At 50.3% G+C, this 18,094-nt stretch overlaps 1 protein-coding gene across 5 annotated transcripts in view; it reads right to left on the bottom strand.

The window, feature by feature from the left end:
• ARHGAP17 (Rho GTPase activating protein 17) overlaps window positions 1–18,094 on the bottom strand; it is an 88,984-nt gene that overhangs the window by 10,789 nt on the left and 60,101 nt on the right. For 4 of the 5 annotated variants that reach the window (XM_032961117.2, XM_032961119.2, XM_032961121.2 and 1 more), the window contains 12 exons: window positions 17,859–17,935; window positions 15,919–16,036; window positions 13,272–13,340; window positions 10,804–10,885; window positions 8,992–9,119; window positions 8,023–8,134; window positions 7,507–7,588; window positions 6,213–6,293; window positions 4,684–4,797; window positions 3,263–3,354; window positions 2,601–2,883; window positions 1,586–1,603 (listed from right to left, as the gene is read on the bottom strand). In XM_032961117.2, coding sequence (XP_032817008.2) covers window positions 1,586–1,603; window positions 2,601–2,883; window positions 3,263–3,354; window positions 4,684–4,797; window positions 6,213–6,293; window positions 7,507–7,588; window positions 8,023–8,134; window positions 8,992–9,119; window positions 10,804–10,885; window positions 13,272–13,340; window positions 15,919–16,036; window positions 17,859–17,935 — 1,256 coding nt within the window. The remainder of the gene's footprint in view (window positions 1–1,585; window positions 1,604–2,600; window positions 2,884–3,262; window positions 3,355–4,683; window positions 4,798–6,212; window positions 6,294–7,506; window positions 7,589–8,022; window positions 8,135–8,991; window positions 9,120–10,803; window positions 10,886–13,271; window positions 13,341–15,918; window positions 16,037–17,858; window positions 17,936–18,094) is intronic. The other variant, XM_032961118.2, reaches the window with a different exon arrangement.

Below are 18,094 nucleotides of genomic sequence, written 5' to 3'. Positions count from 1 at the left end.
TGCACACAACAGTGACATCACGGCCACTGCTGTTGCATCATAATAAGAGTAATAAAAGGGGATAATTGTAACCGAGTACGTTTGGTGTTCCCGCCGTCCTTACAGTGCACAGCTCTCATCAATAAAGTCTGCAGTCGGCTCACAGTAAGGGGCAATTGTTGCTACGTGTGTCATCCAAACCGATGAAGTTTTTGGGGATACATTTTTCGAATTTGCAGCCCGATTCCAACGCGCAGTGCCCCACCGATATTGAACGCCACCAGGGGGATCCTTTTAACGTCCCCTGTGATGCAGACGGCTCCTAGTAATTCACAGCTCCATTACATCCGCCACGTATAACAACCAGGGCCGGCCTGCCGGATCAGGGCCGCGAGCCCACTGCAACGAGCGGTGAACGCGGCTACGGCTGGGCCCTAACCGCAACGTCGCGCCCTGAATGCAACGGGGCCATCGCCCGGGACGCTTTCACAAAGAAAAGTGACGCTGCATTAAAACTCGAAGACGCGCAGAGAAAGGCCGATCAGACGGGACGAAGCAATCGGTCAAGGAAGGAATCTACGAAGATGTCTGTGATTGTGATCTGCACCCTCCTCACCCCCCTCCCCCCCCCCCCCCCCCATTAGCAGGGAGAAGCTCGACTCTCGGTCTGCACAGCTGCCACACCGTGTGATTAGCGCTCGTCTGAACGGCACTCCCCTGCAACGGATTTCTTTTGCGACCGTACGTAGCCAATCACGATAATCAGAGGTACAGGGGGAGGTGGGGGGGGGGAAGGACAATAAGTTTAGCGAGTCGATAGACTCAGCCTCTAACTCTCAGACCTGGAATGTATCCAGTTATCGATGGAAAACTATCCTTTTAATTATCACGTGACAAACATTGCTCCCAGTGGGAGAGTGGGTGGCACAAAGCTGCCCTCTACGTTGTGGACCAAGAGGGTTGCTCGAGAGAGTGTCTCGGAGGTAGCTCTGTGATATCCCCTTCCGTGGGCCACTCTCTAACGCGGAGGGTCACACTGCTGTTCTGCGAGACATCCCAACAGGGACTTTACTTCCGATTAGCACGGTTGGCTATGTAGAGCAAAAAAAGATATCCCAACACATACGTCAAATGTATGTATGTTGAACTTCTTTCGCAACCGTATGTAGCTAACCGCGCTAATCGGACGTGCGGGGGTGGGTGGGACAACAAACTAAACACAAGAGAAGCAGTTCCAAAGAAATGAGTTTTCACTTTCGACTCAAAAGTGCACGGCGCTCCAGTGGCCTCCGAATAACATTTGAAAGAGCGATTCGAAAGTAGGTCGTGCCAGACACCTCGTCGTCGAGGGAATGCTCGGGACGTCCACCCGTGGGCTTGGCCTCTGTTCACGCGGACTCGCGGCGCGCTAAATCTGTCCGCCCAGCGCACCAGCTGGATGCGGTCACTCCTTATTTTTATTTTGTTTTCTGCGAAACATTTCACGTTTCATTTCCCCTGGCGGGGGAGGGGGGTGGGGGTGTGGGGGGGGGGGCATTGTCAGCAGCCCTCCTGCCGCCGCGTTACCGAGTGTCAGGCAGCGGAGGGTTAAGGTGTCTTGTAGTACCTTTGGATTTTCCGAAGGCTGAGGCAGCATTGAAGGGGTTAAAAAGACACCGTAAGGTTGTTAGTACGGACACACGCGCAGCAGCGACTACGACGACCACGACAACAACAGCCGCCACTCGCCACCATACAACGGTGAGGACACCACCGTGCCGGGTTAGATGCACTCCGTGGCGCCGTGATATGTAAAGCTCGCCGGCATATGAGGTCATGGGATAGACTCAGGGGTTATGGGTTAACGGACAGGGATGACCGATAGACGCCGCCACCTGCGCTCCCACGGTGCCCCTGTTCCACACACATGCACAGCAGGATACACGTAGACTATGTAGGCTACACAGACGTCCTGGGGGAAGTGGTGTTAGTGAGCGCCTATTAAGAGCGGCACGGTGCATGAGCCGGTTGGTGAGGCCAGCCGAATGCTCGACCACTTTCATCTCCCCAGTGCTGATGTTTGCACTTCACCGGGTGCTCATTTTAGGCTGGATCAACCTAGGAGAGTCTCAGAGCAGGAGATATGAATTGCATCCAGAAGCCCATTTAGGGTTTGATTTTTATTTCTAACCCTGAGCAGTGAGCAACCACTGAGAACCCTGTGTGGTTGCTGAGTAAGGTTGACTAATTCAGTCTGCGGCTCTGTGCGAGCCTATGGGTCTCATTGCAAGTCTATGGCTCTCTGTGCGAGTCTAAAGTTCTCTGTGTACGAGTATGTGGCTCTCTGTGTGAGCAAGTCTATGGCTCTCTGTGCAAGTGAGTCTATGGCTCTCTGTGAGAGTGAGTCTATGGCTCTCTGTGCGAGTGAGTATGTGGCTCTCTGTGCAAGTGAGTCCATGACTCTCTGTGCGAGTGAGTATGTGGCTCTCTGTGCAAGTGAGTCTATGGCTCTCTGTGCGAGTGAGTCTATGGCTCTCTGTGCGAGTGAGTCTATGGCTCTCTGTGCGAGTGAGTCTATGCCTCTCTGTGAGAGTGAGTCCATGACTCTCTGTGCGAGTGAGTATGTGGCTCTCTGTGCTCACCCGTCCTTGCGGAACTCCATGGATACGTTGTCGGTGGCGATGCTGTGCGGCCTCGGCTCCTTAAGCTCGGTCTCGGGGGACCCTCCCCCGGTACCCCCTGCTCCCTCGGGAGGTCCCCCGGACCCCACGGAGCCCACGGAGCCCATTGACCCCACGGAGCCCACAGAGCCCACGACTGGGGTGGTAACCCCAGCGATGGTGGCCGGAATCTCGTGGTTGGCATTGTGGTTCGTCTGGGTGGGGCTGGATGCACCGCTATTGGCCGTCACCCCAAAATCCAGTTCTGGAATCAATAACAACAACAACAACAACCAAACAATCATATACGATACTAAGCAATTTTTTGTTATTTTACCAGGCAAGGCCCATATAGCTCTTTTTCCAGAAGCGACATAGCTATCACAACTGACAGGTCAACAAAGTGGCTTAGCATGTGGAAATGTTTCGCAGCCAAACACGCTAAATGCGGGATGTTGATTATAAATGTGGAGGGAAAAACTAGACGACCTGGAGAAAAATCCACGCGACCACGGGGAGAGAGACACACGCAAACTCCAAATATACAGCAGCAGGCGTCAGGGTTGGGATCGAACCCACGACCCTCCTGCATACCAGGCGAGGCAGATAACATCTCCTAGCCACCATTCAGGAAGGCCACTGACCTCCAGGAAAGAACCAGTTGGCGTTCTGGATGATGGGCTCGATGATGCCGCCCGTGTGCAGCGACACCGTCGTCATCATGTCCGTCATGCTCCTGCACACGGGGGAGGGGGGGGGGTTACATGACCACAAGCTGACGTCGTACGGCTACAGAGGGGGAGGGTTCGTGCAGCCGGTAAGGGGAGGGTCACAGTCGGTAAGGGGGAGGGTAACGTGGCCACGTGGAGAGTTCACGTGACCGCATATCATGTTGTTCCAGGGTGGCTCTCGCCACTGTTGCGCACGCTCCGTGTTTGGCTTCTCCCAGGCTACGCAATGACTGGGGTTTCTTTGCTAATTTCGCACGCTCTATCGATCGTTTTGTTTGTAACATTTGAATGCACGGCTCTCCGATGTGTTGTCAGGTTGTGCCGCGTGTTGCTCGCCGTAACGTTCGGCGTTTAGCTCCGTGTGCTGGGAGCACCTTGAAAACATCGGAGAGCTGTACAGCACTTCCGCAAAAACCCACGCAGTAGAATTGGACTATTCGAATGCGTCGTTTTTCACGCGCAACTACAAGTTATTTTAGTGTGTGTTTTTTATCACGCTAAAATAATTGTCTTTCCTCTCTACAATTCCTGAGCTTTTACCTGACCCTCGAATTCCAAACATCATAGATAACCACCGCTCACCCTGCTACTGCCAACATAATCATATACGGTAGCAATAACGTTGAAAAAGCACAGGAACCACCTGACTAGCATCGCGCAACTAAGGTGTCCATCGCTGCCAGGTGACAACCGCTGCTAGGCGATGACCGCCGAATGTATACATTATAAGGTCTCACTAATTACACACAAAGTGCTTGAGACAGATGAACCACAATACCTTGCTGATCTCGTCCAGGAGCGTAAACCATCACCACGTAAACTACGGTCATCCTCGCAGGAGCGGCTTTTGGCTGGCCATCGAACAAAGACGGTCACCGCATTACGCGGCGCTTTTGGATGCGCTTCTGCGGCCGTCTGGAACGCTCTTCCTTGCGATAATAGAAAGCCGCTGCAGCTGTGCACTTTTAAATCATCTAGATCGACAAACCCATTTTTTTCGAACTGCTTTTTGTGTTTAGTTTGCTGTTGTCCTTCCCCCGCACCTCCGATGAACACGATTGGCTACGTACGGTGCGAAAGAATTTCAACATAAATCGTGACTGAAAGCTTTCGTGACTGCAGGAATTCATATTCTTGGGTCTTTCGGTAAAGTCACGTACCCATCTACGTGACTTTCCCCAAAAGACCCAAGAAAATGAAGTTCAACATAGATACATACATCACGGACGTCACCGTCTCCCCTCCTACCGCTGCCCACGTGGTACTGGGGAAGTGGCAGCCCCAACCCCGGGGCCCGCGAGTCCGCGCCGGACGCTGCCGTTTCTGCCACTCACGCTTCGTTGGGCGACCACAGCATGTTGGGCCCCAGCACGATGGCCATGTTGCTCGCCGTCATCTTGTTCTCGTCCTGGTGCTCCGAGAGTTTGGAGAAGAACTTCACCAGGTACCTTGCGCCCCGCCCGCCCACACGACAGGGGGAGGGTGGGGGGGGGCGGCCGCGTTAACGGGCGCTCGGGGCTCTCGCAGACGCCGAGACGAAGAGACGATTGACGATGGTCGGTCACGCGTTCCCACGGCGGAGGTTTGCACGACCGCGCGAACGCTCGGCGCCTACGCGTGACTCCCCGTGTGAACCCCAAAGATGCGGTGGCATTAGCGAGACGCAATTTCCACTAACAAAAATATAGTTTTCTTTTGTTTTAAAAAATGTAACAAAGAATAAGAGAGCTTCCTCCGTCACGACGACTTATATTTTGTGCATTTTGCTCGTCTCTCGACAGTTATTTAGCAAATTACAGTGCATTATCGCGTCCATTACATCTACCGCAAGAAGCTGTTGTCGGGTCAGTTCAGGTCACCACGGGAGGAGGAGGAGCACAGTGACCCCTCATGCCGGCTGCTCCGTTCCTCCACCACATCCCGGGCAACGGAGACGCAGCGGACAGCAATGTGAGCGTTTACATTATTTAGATTAATTTGGCTGCTATAACTTTCCACGTGATCAGCCACTTCGTTGAGCTATCATTTGCGGCCAGGTTGCCTCTGAAAAATAAGTTACATAGCTCAGTGGGCTTTGCCTGGAAACATCAAAATGGTTTAGTTGTATTTGTATATTTTTTAAGTGATTTGCTTACCGTTCCTATACTTTGCGCTCCTATCGTGTTTTTGTATTGTTAGTTGTTGGAATGTTCTGACCCGCCCCTACTGGACAGGTGGAAAAAGAGCTTTATAGCTCATCGGCTTCCTCCAGGATAAATAATAAAATCCGATTCTGAGAGGCATTTAGACTGAGACGCTGCATAAACACACAACGTCTTGCGAAGACTTACACGGAGACCCACACACTCTCACAGAGGTCCATTAACTCGCACTGGCCTACAATTGACGGCCTCTCTCTGGAAAAAAATATATTATCGCCGTGTGTGTGTTGTTTTTTTGTAAGTATTTTTTTATCGTCATTCAAGAACCCGGAATTAAAAAAAATGTAGGGGAAAAACAGCAGATAGCGTTGAACAGGCCTGGCGTAATGCACCCTCAAGATTAGGGATCGATCGAGGGATCATCAGGCCTCGGTGCCCTACCGCGGTCAGGGTAACGATTGGAATCGGTGTATATAAGGTGGTGCCCGTGTCCGCACGATGTAAATCCACGCATTGATTGTGTCCACACGACATAAACCCACGCAGTGATTTTGTACCGTTTGCAACAAAGTTACGGATAAAATACATTCTTCAAAAGAACTGTGGCCATGAATCGTGTTGATTCGTGGGCTTGCCGGCTACTTGGGCCGTCGTGGCGATGGTGGTGGTGGTGGTTGTCGGTGGTGGTACGGACGAACTGGGCACTGCTGGAGGCCTCTCACCTCAAGTTGTCGTAGTTGGCCTTGGGCAACTGATTGCAGACGTTCTTCAGGGCCTGCAGACGTTTGTCCGGGTCCTGGGAGCTGTCGAGATGGAGAGACGCGGCTCTTGTTCAGGAAACGAACACAAACTAGTTATGAGTTGCCATGGAGCATTGTGGCTAAACGTAGATAGAGAAAAAATACTCTGTTCTGTGTAAACTGCCTCGCCTGGTAAACAGGAGGAGTGGGTTCAATCCCGACCCTTGATCCCTGTATGTCTGGAGTTTGCATGTCTCCCCGGGGTCGTGTGGATTTTTCGCCAGGTCCTTTGGTTTTTTCCTCCAGATTTATAATCGTGCGTTTAGAGTATTTGGTTGGTATTAAATTTCCACATGAGCCACTTTGGTGAACTATCATTTGTGGCCAGGTCACTCTTGAAAAAAGCTATATGGTTCAGTGTGCCTTACCTGGTAAAATAAAAAATAGTTTAGTTTTATATTCTTGGTTCTTTCGGTAAAGTCACGTAGAAGGGAAACAATAAAATAATAAAAATATAAAACAATAAAATTATCACGACGTTTCGACTGCAACACAAGCAATCATCATCAGGTGTGAAAACCACAGCAAGAAACCACAGAAAGAAAATTGCTGTGGTTTTCACACCTGATGATGATTGCTTGTGTTGCAGTCGAAACGTAGTGAGAATTGTATTGTTTTATATTTTTATTATTTCATTGTTTCCCTTCTACGTGACTTTACCGAAAAAACCAAGAATATGAATCCCTGCGGTCACGAAAGCTTTAAATAAAAGTTTAATTTTAGTTTAGTTTGTGATGAGATAAACGGTGACGATTAGCGATGCGTTAATGCGTGCAGAGTGCCTGTTTTGTTGTCTGAGTGTGTGTGGGGGCGTGGTGTTGGCCACCCACCCCCTCGTGTGCCGTGCCGGCCGTCATAGGTGCTCGCTAACACCACTTGCCCCAACAGTCTGTTAAGGTTATATGGGGGATCTTTGTGTGCACGCATGCTGAACTTCTTCCACACCGTACGTAGCCAACCGTGCTTATCGGAGGTGCGGGGGGAAGGACAACAAAGAGCGCACGAGGGAGTTTGTTGGCACAGGGGCGGGTGGATTTATTAATCAGCGCAGGAAATTTGGCACCATTTCCACGCTCAACGAGCGAGCGCGTGCCCGCACGTTTCAACCAAAGCACTCGTCGCTGCCGTCGTTGCCGTCGTTGTTTCAACTGCTCATGCCGCATGGCACCGCTCGCTTGTGTAACCCGTAGGGAGCGAGTGGACTCTGAAGTCTTACTTGGACGCCTGGATCCACTCTTCGTAAAGGCTGAAGGTCATCAAAGGCTCCGGCAGCTCCCTCAGATATGACTTCAGGGCCCCTGCACAGGACACAGCAATACACAGGGTGACCGTGCTGAATAACCATTTGAGTTGTTTGCTTGGGGCAGGTGCTAAAAAAAAAAAAATTAAGATGATTTTACCAGGTAAGTCCCACTGAGCTATGTAGATCTTTTTCAGAATCTATCTGGCCACAAATGATAGCTCAACGAAGTGGCTAATCAAGTGGAAATTTATCGCAGCCAAATTCCCTAAATACACGTTGATTCTAAATGTGGACAGAAAAACCAGAGGGCCCGGACAAAAACACACGCGACCACGGGGAGAACATGCAAACTCCAAATACGCAGCAGACGTCAGGGTCAGGATCGAACCCACAATCTCCCGCATATCAGGCGAGGCAGTTAACATCTCGCCATATAGCTCAGTGGGCCTTACCTGGCAAGATAAAAACCGTTTAGCTTAGCAAGGTTACCGGCGGTGGCGTGCGGGTCCGACGCGTACTCCTGCGTTTCCACGGCGCCGCAGTCCAGCGCCGCCTTCAGTTTCTTGAGCCTCGAGGCGGCCGGCGCAATCCGGAAGAGGCCCTGGCGGGAAGAGGGCAACACGCGGCCTCACTCGAAGTGCGAGCGCCGGTCTCGTTTTTTTTTTGTTCGCGTTGAAATGTCGCCACATCCCCCCCGCCCCCAAACTGTATCCCGATTGTGGCATCGGTACCCAAGCCACGGGATGGATTGAGGGGTTGCTCGGGAACATCGTGATCGGATTTTTTACAAATGTATAAATGAAATTAACCCATGCATGGGGTTTTTCTGCCGGATCCTCCGGATTCCTCCACCTGTATAAATAGCTCGTTGTGAGTAAGACCAGCTCAACATGTAGAGGACCGCAGAGATTGGTCACGTGTTGGTAGCACCAGCTCACCGCCTGGCCGCTGCATTTCCAGCTTTGTCTGTGGTTCCTCAGCGACTGTGAGATGCTATTTTCATGAAACGGCGCAAACATTTAAGACAAAACGTTAAAACAACTTTAACATTATGCCTCCATCACCAACAATGGGGCAGATCACCGAGGCAATGGCTCTTGGCCATTTCATGAAATCGAGAACCTGGCTCTCTCTGTGGACAATTACCATATAAAGGACAAATTAAAAAAAAGGACCCAATATCAGTTGTTGAGGCTGCCTTTTTAATTGTATTGCCACAAAGAATCCTCTCGGGGACTCTTGGCCCAAAAGAATGGCTATCACAGAGCTACCTCCGAGGGGGTTGGGGTTGGGGGGAGGGTCTCTCGCAGTGCTGGCGACACTGTGGGCCCGAGGGGTCTCAGACATGAGGGAGCGTTGAATCGGGTTATTCAGCAACGGATCCCACGTCCTTTTGAAGGCCTGCCTCCTGTCGAGCGTCGTCGTTACGAAGCGCCGACGACAACCGCTGTGACCCACCTCCTCCTGCATGCCGCTCTCCAGCAGCATGGTGACGCAGCACTCGATGGGGAAGGCGATCTCGCGGCCCGACACCTGCAGGTGCTCCTCCAGCGCTACCCCGAACGACGGCTTCTCTGTCCACTTGTCTGCAAGCGCACGACGAGACAGCGCGGTGAGCGCTTCCGTATCAACCGCCGGTGCTTCAACCCCTTTCTCGTTGCGATGACGTACGTGTGCGTCATCAGTTTTGATCGTTTTAGTGTTTTGCTGTACATGTACGTATGTATGTTTGTAGAGCTTCTTTCGCACCGTACGTAGCCAACCGTGACAATCAGAGGTGCGGGGGAAGGACAACAAACTAAACATAAAAAGCAGTTCGAAAGAAATTAGTTTTGAATCTAGATTTAAAAGTGGAAAGCTCCAGTGGCTTCCTAATATCTGAAGGAAGAGCATTCCAGACGGCCGCAGAAGTGCATTTGAAAGCGCACAATGCGGTAACCGTGTTTGGAATGAAATCGGTACATAAAAACAAATACATTTACTATATCGGTACCGAGGCTCCCACAAGGCCATGCGGGAGGGCGTATGGCACATTTTGGCGCAAGCTATCAGAGTGCGGTTGTGTCGCTACGGTCCTCTACGGTGAGTACAATGTCTTTAAAAACAACGGTGCTGCTACGCCTCTCTAAATAAAATGAATACCGAGCCACTTCCACGTTCTGAACATTTAGCGGTGAATGGGACAGCCACCCTGCAACCTGCAGACGTCTCAGAATGAGAAAAGCAACGACGTAGCCATATTTTGCCCTGTGGCAAATATGATGGTCGTGGACCTAATATTGTACGATGTGCCGTGGTATCATCGCCACATCGCAGCAAACTCCCAAGTTCCAATTCACCCCGGCAGCAGCCCATGTTCGGCAGAGGCAGGCTCCAGAAGAAACCTCCCCACGTTCCCCCTGTCATCTTGCTGTGGTAATTAACGATCGCTGGCCTCCGCGGTGAAGCTAATTGCGTTTTGTAATCGCGCAGCGCAGTCCTGGGTTCACTCCCCGTCACATCCATCATCGTGCGGCTTTGGAGTCTCGCGAACAACGGCTACCCCCATAACTCAGGGGACTCGAGATTGGACGTTTCCCTCCCTCCCTCGCTTGCTCCCCCCCCCTGAGCCCCCCATTGCTATGTCGACTCTCGTGAGCGTCAACTACGGGCAGCTAGCCGGGCGGCACGGACGTCACAGCGCCGAGAACCTGGGTTGCAATCCGGATATCAGACGCCAGTGAAGAAACCAGATTCTCATATGTGGGCGAGTCGATGGGTCTCAGCCCGGGTCACCAATGAGTGCACAAAAAAAAAACCCACTGCATTCAATTGAGTTGTCCACTTGATTTGGCCAAATAACATCGAAGACAATTGAAACTATTGGTTTGACGGTCACGTGACGAACATTACCCCTCTCTGTGAGAGGCGGCAGATAGCCGAGAGGTCAGAGCGCTGAGCCTGCACCGCTTCCCGGGTTAGAATCCGGGGTTCCAGCCGCCACTGATTAAACAGGATTCTCAAGTGTAGGGAGTCGATGGGTCTCAGCCCCGGTCACCGATGACTGCACCGAAATCAAAATGAAACTCGATCCCTCACCGTACCGACTGTGTGATCCACGACCCGACACAAAGGGGGCGCGCGTGCGTCGCGAGCGTAGCGATCGTTCCCCCCGGGGAAAACAAACATCGCAAGGGGAGCACAAAGCCCCTCGAGCGGGAACATGTGCCGCGGGCAGCGGAGCGCGCCGCGCGAGCTTGCGGAGCGCTTGGCCGGCGCCGCGCTGCTCACCTTGCTGGATCTTGAGCGCCGGCAGGATCTTCTCAAGGGCACTCAACGACTTGCGGTGATACTCGGCCTGCGCCTCGATCAACTGCACGGGGGACGACAGATGAAGGGGGATGGACGCGTGTTTCTCCCGTGTCGTATTTGACCCCGGAGGGTACAATGCAACCCGCCTAACAAATTCTGACTCCGGAATGAGAGGGTGGAGGGTGGTGGGTGCAGAGACGAGCCAGACCGCTATTGTATCTTGGGGTCTAAATAACATTTAGTATTTAGATCCCGGGTGTCACTTTTCCATGGGGGTTGTCATATTACTGCAACAGTAATTTTGGACACTGGGGTTGAATTAATATGTAGTACAGGGGTCGGCAACCTGCGGCTCTTTAAGGACCACTTAGTGACCGCTATTTATCAAGGACCCACCGTCTCGTATTCACCACGTGGCATTGCGACTCTTGAAACATCGAGTTATTTTGACCGAATTTGAAGAAAAAAATTGGGTTTTCTTGTTCTTTTCGTTGCCGGCACCGGGTCGAGGACCTCACTTCACGCAACTTCGGTTTGTGCGATTTCGTGTACATGCGGCTAACCGATTTCTACACAAAATTCGCAGTATCATGCGTTTCGAATTCACTCAGTTGCAGCTATGCGGTGTGGATGTGGGGCAGCATTGTGTACTGTGTGTGTGTACCGTGTGGGTGCACTGTTTGCACTGTTTGTACACACTGTGTGTACTGTGTATGTGCACTGACTGTACTGTGTGTAAACTGTACGCGCTACTCTGCAGGCAGCTGTCTCCTCGTTCGGTTTCGCTTTGCGTGCCCCTCTTCGTGGAAAGCACCTTCTACTATTTCTACCTCTACTACCACCACTACTGTTACTACCACTACTACCACCACTACTGTTACTACCACCACTACTGTTACTACCACTACTACCACCGCCACTACTACAACCACCACTACTACCACCACCACTACTACTACCACCACTACTACCACCACTACTACAACCACCACCACTACTACCACCACTACTACCACCACTACTACCACCACTACTACTACTACCACTACTACTACCACCACTACCACCACTACTATTTCTACCTCTACTACCACCACTACTATTTCTACCTCTACTACCACCACTACTATTACTACCTCTACTACCACCGCCACTACCACCACTACAACCACCGCTACTGTTACTACCACTACTACCACCGCCACTACTACCACCACTACTACCACCACTACTACCACCACCACTACTACCACCACCACTACTACCACCACCACTACCACCACCACTACTACCACCACTACTACAACCGCCACTACTACCACCGCCACTACTACCACCACTACTACCACCACCACTACTACCACCACCATTACTACCACCACCACTACTACCACCACTACTACCACCACCACTACTACCTCCACCACTACTGTTACTACCACTACTACCACCACCACTACCACCACCACTACTACCACCACCACTACAACCACCACTACTACTACCACCACTACTACCACCACCACTACTACCACCACCACTACTGTTACTACCACTACTACCACCACCACTACTACCACCACTACTACAACCACCACTACTACCACCACCACTACCACCATCACTACTACCACCACTACTACCACCACTACTACAACCACCACTACTACAACCACCACTACTACCACCACTACTACCACCACTACTACCACCACCACTACTACTACCACTACTACCACCACTACTACCACCACCACTACTACAACCACCACCACTACTACCACCACTACTGTTACTACCACCACTACTACCACCACTACTACAACCGCCACTACTACCACCACCACTAGTACAACCACTACAACCACCACTACTACCACCACTACTACCACCACCACTACTACCACCACCACTACTACCACCACCACTACAACCACCACTACTACCACCACCACTACTACCACCACTACTACCACCACTACTACCACCACTACTACCACCACTACTACAACCACCACCACTACTACCACCACTACTACCACCACCACTACTACCACCACCACTACTACCACCACTACTACAACCACCACTACTACCACCACCACTACAACCACCACTACTACCACCACCACTACTACCACCACCACCACTACTACCACCACCACTACCACCACTACTACCACCACCACTACCACCACCACCACTACTACCACCACTACTACCACCACTACTACAACCACTACTACAACCACCACTACTACCACCACCACTACGACCGCGCAGAGCGAGGTACAACCTGCGTTGAGAGTCCGGAGTCGAAATTCAACGGGGGGTGAAAAACACCGCACGACGCCGGCACAACACAACGCGACACAGCTCCAACTAGCGGGCGACTTCCAGGATCGTCGCGTCGAGCAGAGCAAACTTTCCCCCGGGCGACAACCCACCGCAGCAAAGAACTTTGCGTATTCCCCTTCCTTGGCCATGAAGTTGTAGAGGTCGGTCGCCAGTTGGTCCTGCATGTGCACGCACACACACAACGAGGCGCCACGATGCAAACTGCCGCCGCCGCCGCCGTCACCACCGCCGCCGCAGCAGCGGTGCACAACCACAGTCAACAGCAACAAAGACTCACCACACTCAGCAACGACGCTGCCTCAAGGGAAAATACATGAAATCGTCGACGTTTCGGGGAACGGTCCTTCTTCATAGAACATAAACAGGGAGGCCAGAGAGAGAGAGAGAGTTAATAGGGGTTTGGGCCGAATGGGATTAAATAAAATCAAATTCTGATGACAGGTTTTTGTTTAAATAGACATAGGAATAGTTTCTTAAAGATAACAAGAAAGTACCGCATTACTGTAGTAAATAAACTAATTTATTTTTAAAGTAAAATTATCAAATGTCGTTGGCACAATGCATTGTGGGAAGGTTTGTTCTTGTGAAAACAAGCAAGTTGCACCCCCCCTCCCCCCCATAGATATAGATTTTTTTTATTTTTTGTGATGTGTTTACCTTTCCTATACTTTGCGCTCTGATCGTGCTTTCGTATCGTTTGCTGTTGTAACGTTCTGACCCAGTGCCCCTACTGGGCATCTGTGAAAAAGAGCTTCATAGCTCATCGGATTCCTCCTGCAATCTAAATAAAATATCCCGATTCTGACGATGCCGCCACGCGTGCCGGAATTCCAACCGCGTCGCGGGTCGGCCATAGCGGAGCCCAATGCCCTCGCCACCGCCGAGGACCGCTCACGTGAACTCTGGTCATCCGCACAGTAGAGGGCAGCACTTGACCACCGCACTCTGCATGTGAGAGTCAATGTTCTCACGGGGGTAACGTGAAGCCAAATGGAGCGCACAACTTAAAATGATCAACAAAATAGTACATTCGGGTTCGCCGTGTGGGAATTTGTTCAATAAGCCCAGCCTCCACCTGGTGCGTAACTGAAAGCCAATTTATCAAGCTGGAACGGACAGAGTTCATTGCGTTCCACTGCGCACACACTGGCCAGCGCCATCAGGTCGGGTCTGGTTGGGTCGTGAAAGGCAGCAATTGCAAGGGCAGTGAGCGGGATTTATTTAACCAATTTTGACTCTTTCACCACACAGCTGGCCCGAATGTACTGTCGGTCCAACCTCAATTGCATCCAACTGCACAAACCATGGCAGTAGATGTGGATACCTGATGCACAAATGGAAAATGGAAAACTCTCCAGTAGTGTGTGACTGTGGCCATCCAGAACAGACCGTACAACGCATAACGATGCAACACCCAATCCACAAATACGAAGGAGACATCACGGTCATGATACACTACTCCACTGCTACTGACGCGGTTATCTGGCTTGACCAACTGAATGTGAAATTGTAGCCATTGCTCTGCATCTACATCAGCCCTACGAAAGAAGAAGTAGAAGAAGTACAGCTGTGAATAGCCTAAGAGAGAAACCAAATGAATGTGATGGGGTCATTATTGCTACCGGGCTGAGGCCAAATTACCGCACTTGAGAAGCCGGTTTAATCGCGGGTGGTTGATACCTGGATTCAAACCAACAATCTTAAGTGGTGCCACCTCAGTGCGGTAAATCCTCGCTATTCACGAGTTCTTGATTCGCGAGTTTCGCATACTCGCGTGTTACTTGACGTGTACCAATTCCCTATCCGCGACACCCGCCGGAATACGGCGTTCGCGAGTGTACGTAGTAGCGCCGACAGACCGCCGACACCGGGAAGATGCACGCAGAATTAAAGATTTGAAACCGTCTGCGGAGATGAGGCACGCCGCCTCCTGAATCTCGCAGTAATCCCGCGGTAATCCCGCAGTACCAGGAACAGGTTACTGCCTTGCAGCTCCTCTGAACTCGCTGCTGTGCATTTTTACTTGGTACTAACTTGCTTGTTAATAGCCCTTAATCATGGCTCCCAAGCATCCAATTGCATCTCCCGGGGAGTCATTCTCCTGAATTCCTCACCACCACCTCCAGCGTTGTCAAATCATTATCAAAAGGTAATAATAAAAAAAACATCCTTCTTTAAAAAAAATATTGATTTAATTATTGTGGTTATCGTTTAAGGTATGTAAAAAAAGATCGTTATATTTTATTTATTATTCATAAACGTAACGCCCTGCGGACAGACAGAGGGTTGACTCTGACCTCTGGGTCACGCCGGGCCCCTCCAGTCCGGGTTTAACTTCACGAAGCGCCGCTCGGTGGCGTCCTCACGCTTCGTCGCGTTCGGCGCGAGGACTAAACTTTTTTTTTTATTATAACCAGGTAGGACCCACCGAGCTATATGGCTCTTTTTCAGAAGCGACCTGGTCACAAATGATAGCTCAACGAAGTTGGGCTCATCACGTGGAAATGTACAGCAGCCAAATACTCGAAATGCATGACGTTGATTCTAAATGTGGAGGGAAAAACCGGAGGACCCGGATAAAAATCCACGCGACCACAGGGAGAGAGAGAGACACGCAAACTCCAAATATACAGCAGGCATCAGGGTCGGGATCGAACCCGCGACCTTCTGCAAACCAGACGTGGGAGTTAACTTCTCGCCACCGTGACCAGGGAGAGATGGGGAGGGGGGGCTCACCTTGCACATCTCCACCTTGTTGATGGCTTCCTCCATCTCCTCGCGCAGGGAGTCGGCCTTGGCGGCGAGGGTCTGGAGGTTCGTCCCGGGGGCTCCAGATTTTGTGGCCTGCTGCCACCTGCAGGAGGCACAAATCCAGAGAGACCTTCAACAATGTCAGAATAATATTCTTGGTTCGGTAAAGTCACGTAGAAGAGAAACAATAAAATAATAAAAATATAAAACAATTAAATTCTCACGACGTTTCGACTGCAACACAAGCAATCATCATCAGGTGTGGAAACCACAGCAAGAAAATTTGAAGTGGCGGTTTTTTTAACGTAAGCAACACGGAGAGCGATGTAACAGTTTGTTCAGATGGACGAGTCCATCTATGTTCGGAAAAGAGGAGGGGGGAGACGAAAATAATGGATGCGGCCTGAAAGCCACCGTAAGCGTGATCAATTAAGACCCAAAATGGTTTATCAAATCCTTCCAATGATTGCTAAGCCAGAATCCATCTTCTCGGTTGAAATTGTCTCTGTGTTTGTATTTGTGGATAGCCTCATGAACGAATCTCTCATGGTAGCCAGATGGCTTACAAAGAACCTCTGTCTTGGATAAGTCATGTGAGCCTACTGAATTATAACAGTGATCTGCGATGGCCGAGGTGTTGGTCCTACCGTGTTTTAGGTCTGCTTTGTGTTCATGAGGCTATCCACATATACAAACACAGATACAATTTCAACCGAGAAGATGGATTCTGGCTTAGCAATCATTGGAAGAATTTGATAAACCATTTTGGGTCTTAATTGATTGTTCACGCTTACGGTGGCTTTCAGACCGCATCCATTATTTTCGTCTCCCCCCTCCTCTTTTCCGAACATAGATGGACTCGTCCATCTGAACAAACTGTCAAATCGCTCTCCGTGTTGCTAACGTTAAAAAAACCGCCACTTTTTTAAAATTTCCTTGCTGTGGTTTTCACACCTGATGATGATTGCTTGTGCTGCAGTCGAAATGTCGTGAGAATTTTATTGTTTTATATTATTTTATTGTTTCCCTTCTACGTGACTTTACCGAAAAAACCAAGAAAATGAATCCCTGCAGTCATGAAAGCTTTGAATAAAAAAACCCATCATAATAAGTTTGTTATACTGGAGGAATCCAATGAACTCTAAATCTCTTTTTCACAGATGTCCAGTAGGGGCACGGGGTCAGAACGTCACAGCAACAAAGAATACAAATCTTTTTTTTAAATACACAAAACTAAACAATTTTCATTTTACCAGGTAAAGCCCACTGAGCTATTAGCTTCTTTTTCAGAAGCGACCTGGGGCACAAATGAAGGCTCAACAAAGTGGTTATTCGCGTGGACATTTACAGCAGCCAAATAATCTAAATAATCATCATGATTATCATCAGGGTGGGTCATGCAGCTCGGTGATAGAGCGCTGCCCGCTTGGTGCAAGGGTTCACGGTACGAATCCTGTGGCCACCCTCGTCATTACAGCCAGTTTATTGACAATACGGGAGCTGCACGCTTCACAGTGAACAATAAAGACCATGTGAAGTCATTTGAAAAACCATGCCATTGTGTGCCAGTGTCATGGTTTAAATCATAAAAAATACACCTCAAATTATGCAATTGGAGTGTATACTGCAATCATTATCCCCAACTGTGGAAACTAGGCAGGACCCTCCTGAAAAAGAATCGTGACATTTGGTGATGTTTTCCTGGGTAAACGAGAGTAATCATAATCACTGTCATCATCACTGTGAACATAACCCCTGTCATCTTTATCATCAATGTGAACATCATCACTGTCATTATCATCATTGTGAATGTTATTACTATCATTATCATCATTGTCAACATTATAATTGGAGACATCACCACTTGCCACCACCATCATCATCATCATTGTGAACATCACCACTGTGGTCATCATCTGCATCACCTTGCTCGTGCCGAGTCCATGTCCAGCACGAGCTTGGCCAGGTGCTTCCTCTGCTTCTGGATGTTTGGGATCTCCACCTGCGCAGATGCAGACACACACACACAAAGACAATGATCCCCCGTCCCGTCCAACCTTTACCAGACGGTTGGGGCAAGCGCTGTTAGCGAGCAGCACCTAAAAAAAGGCCGGCACGCCGCACGAGGGGGTGAGTGGCCCAGCACCACGCCCAGCCACCT

This window comes from Petromyzon marinus, chromosome 26 (assembly GCF_048934315.1).
Source record: "Petromyzon marinus isolate PM22_M1 ecotype Great Lakes invasive population chromosome 26, UKy_Petmar_22M1.pri1.0, whole genome shotgun sequence".
NCBI lineage: Eukaryota > Metazoa > Chordata > Hyperoartia > Petromyzontiformes > Petromyzontidae > Petromyzon > Petromyzon marinus.
Note: the sequence above shows the minus strand (reverse complement) of the source record. Positions and strands in the feature narration are given on the sequence as shown.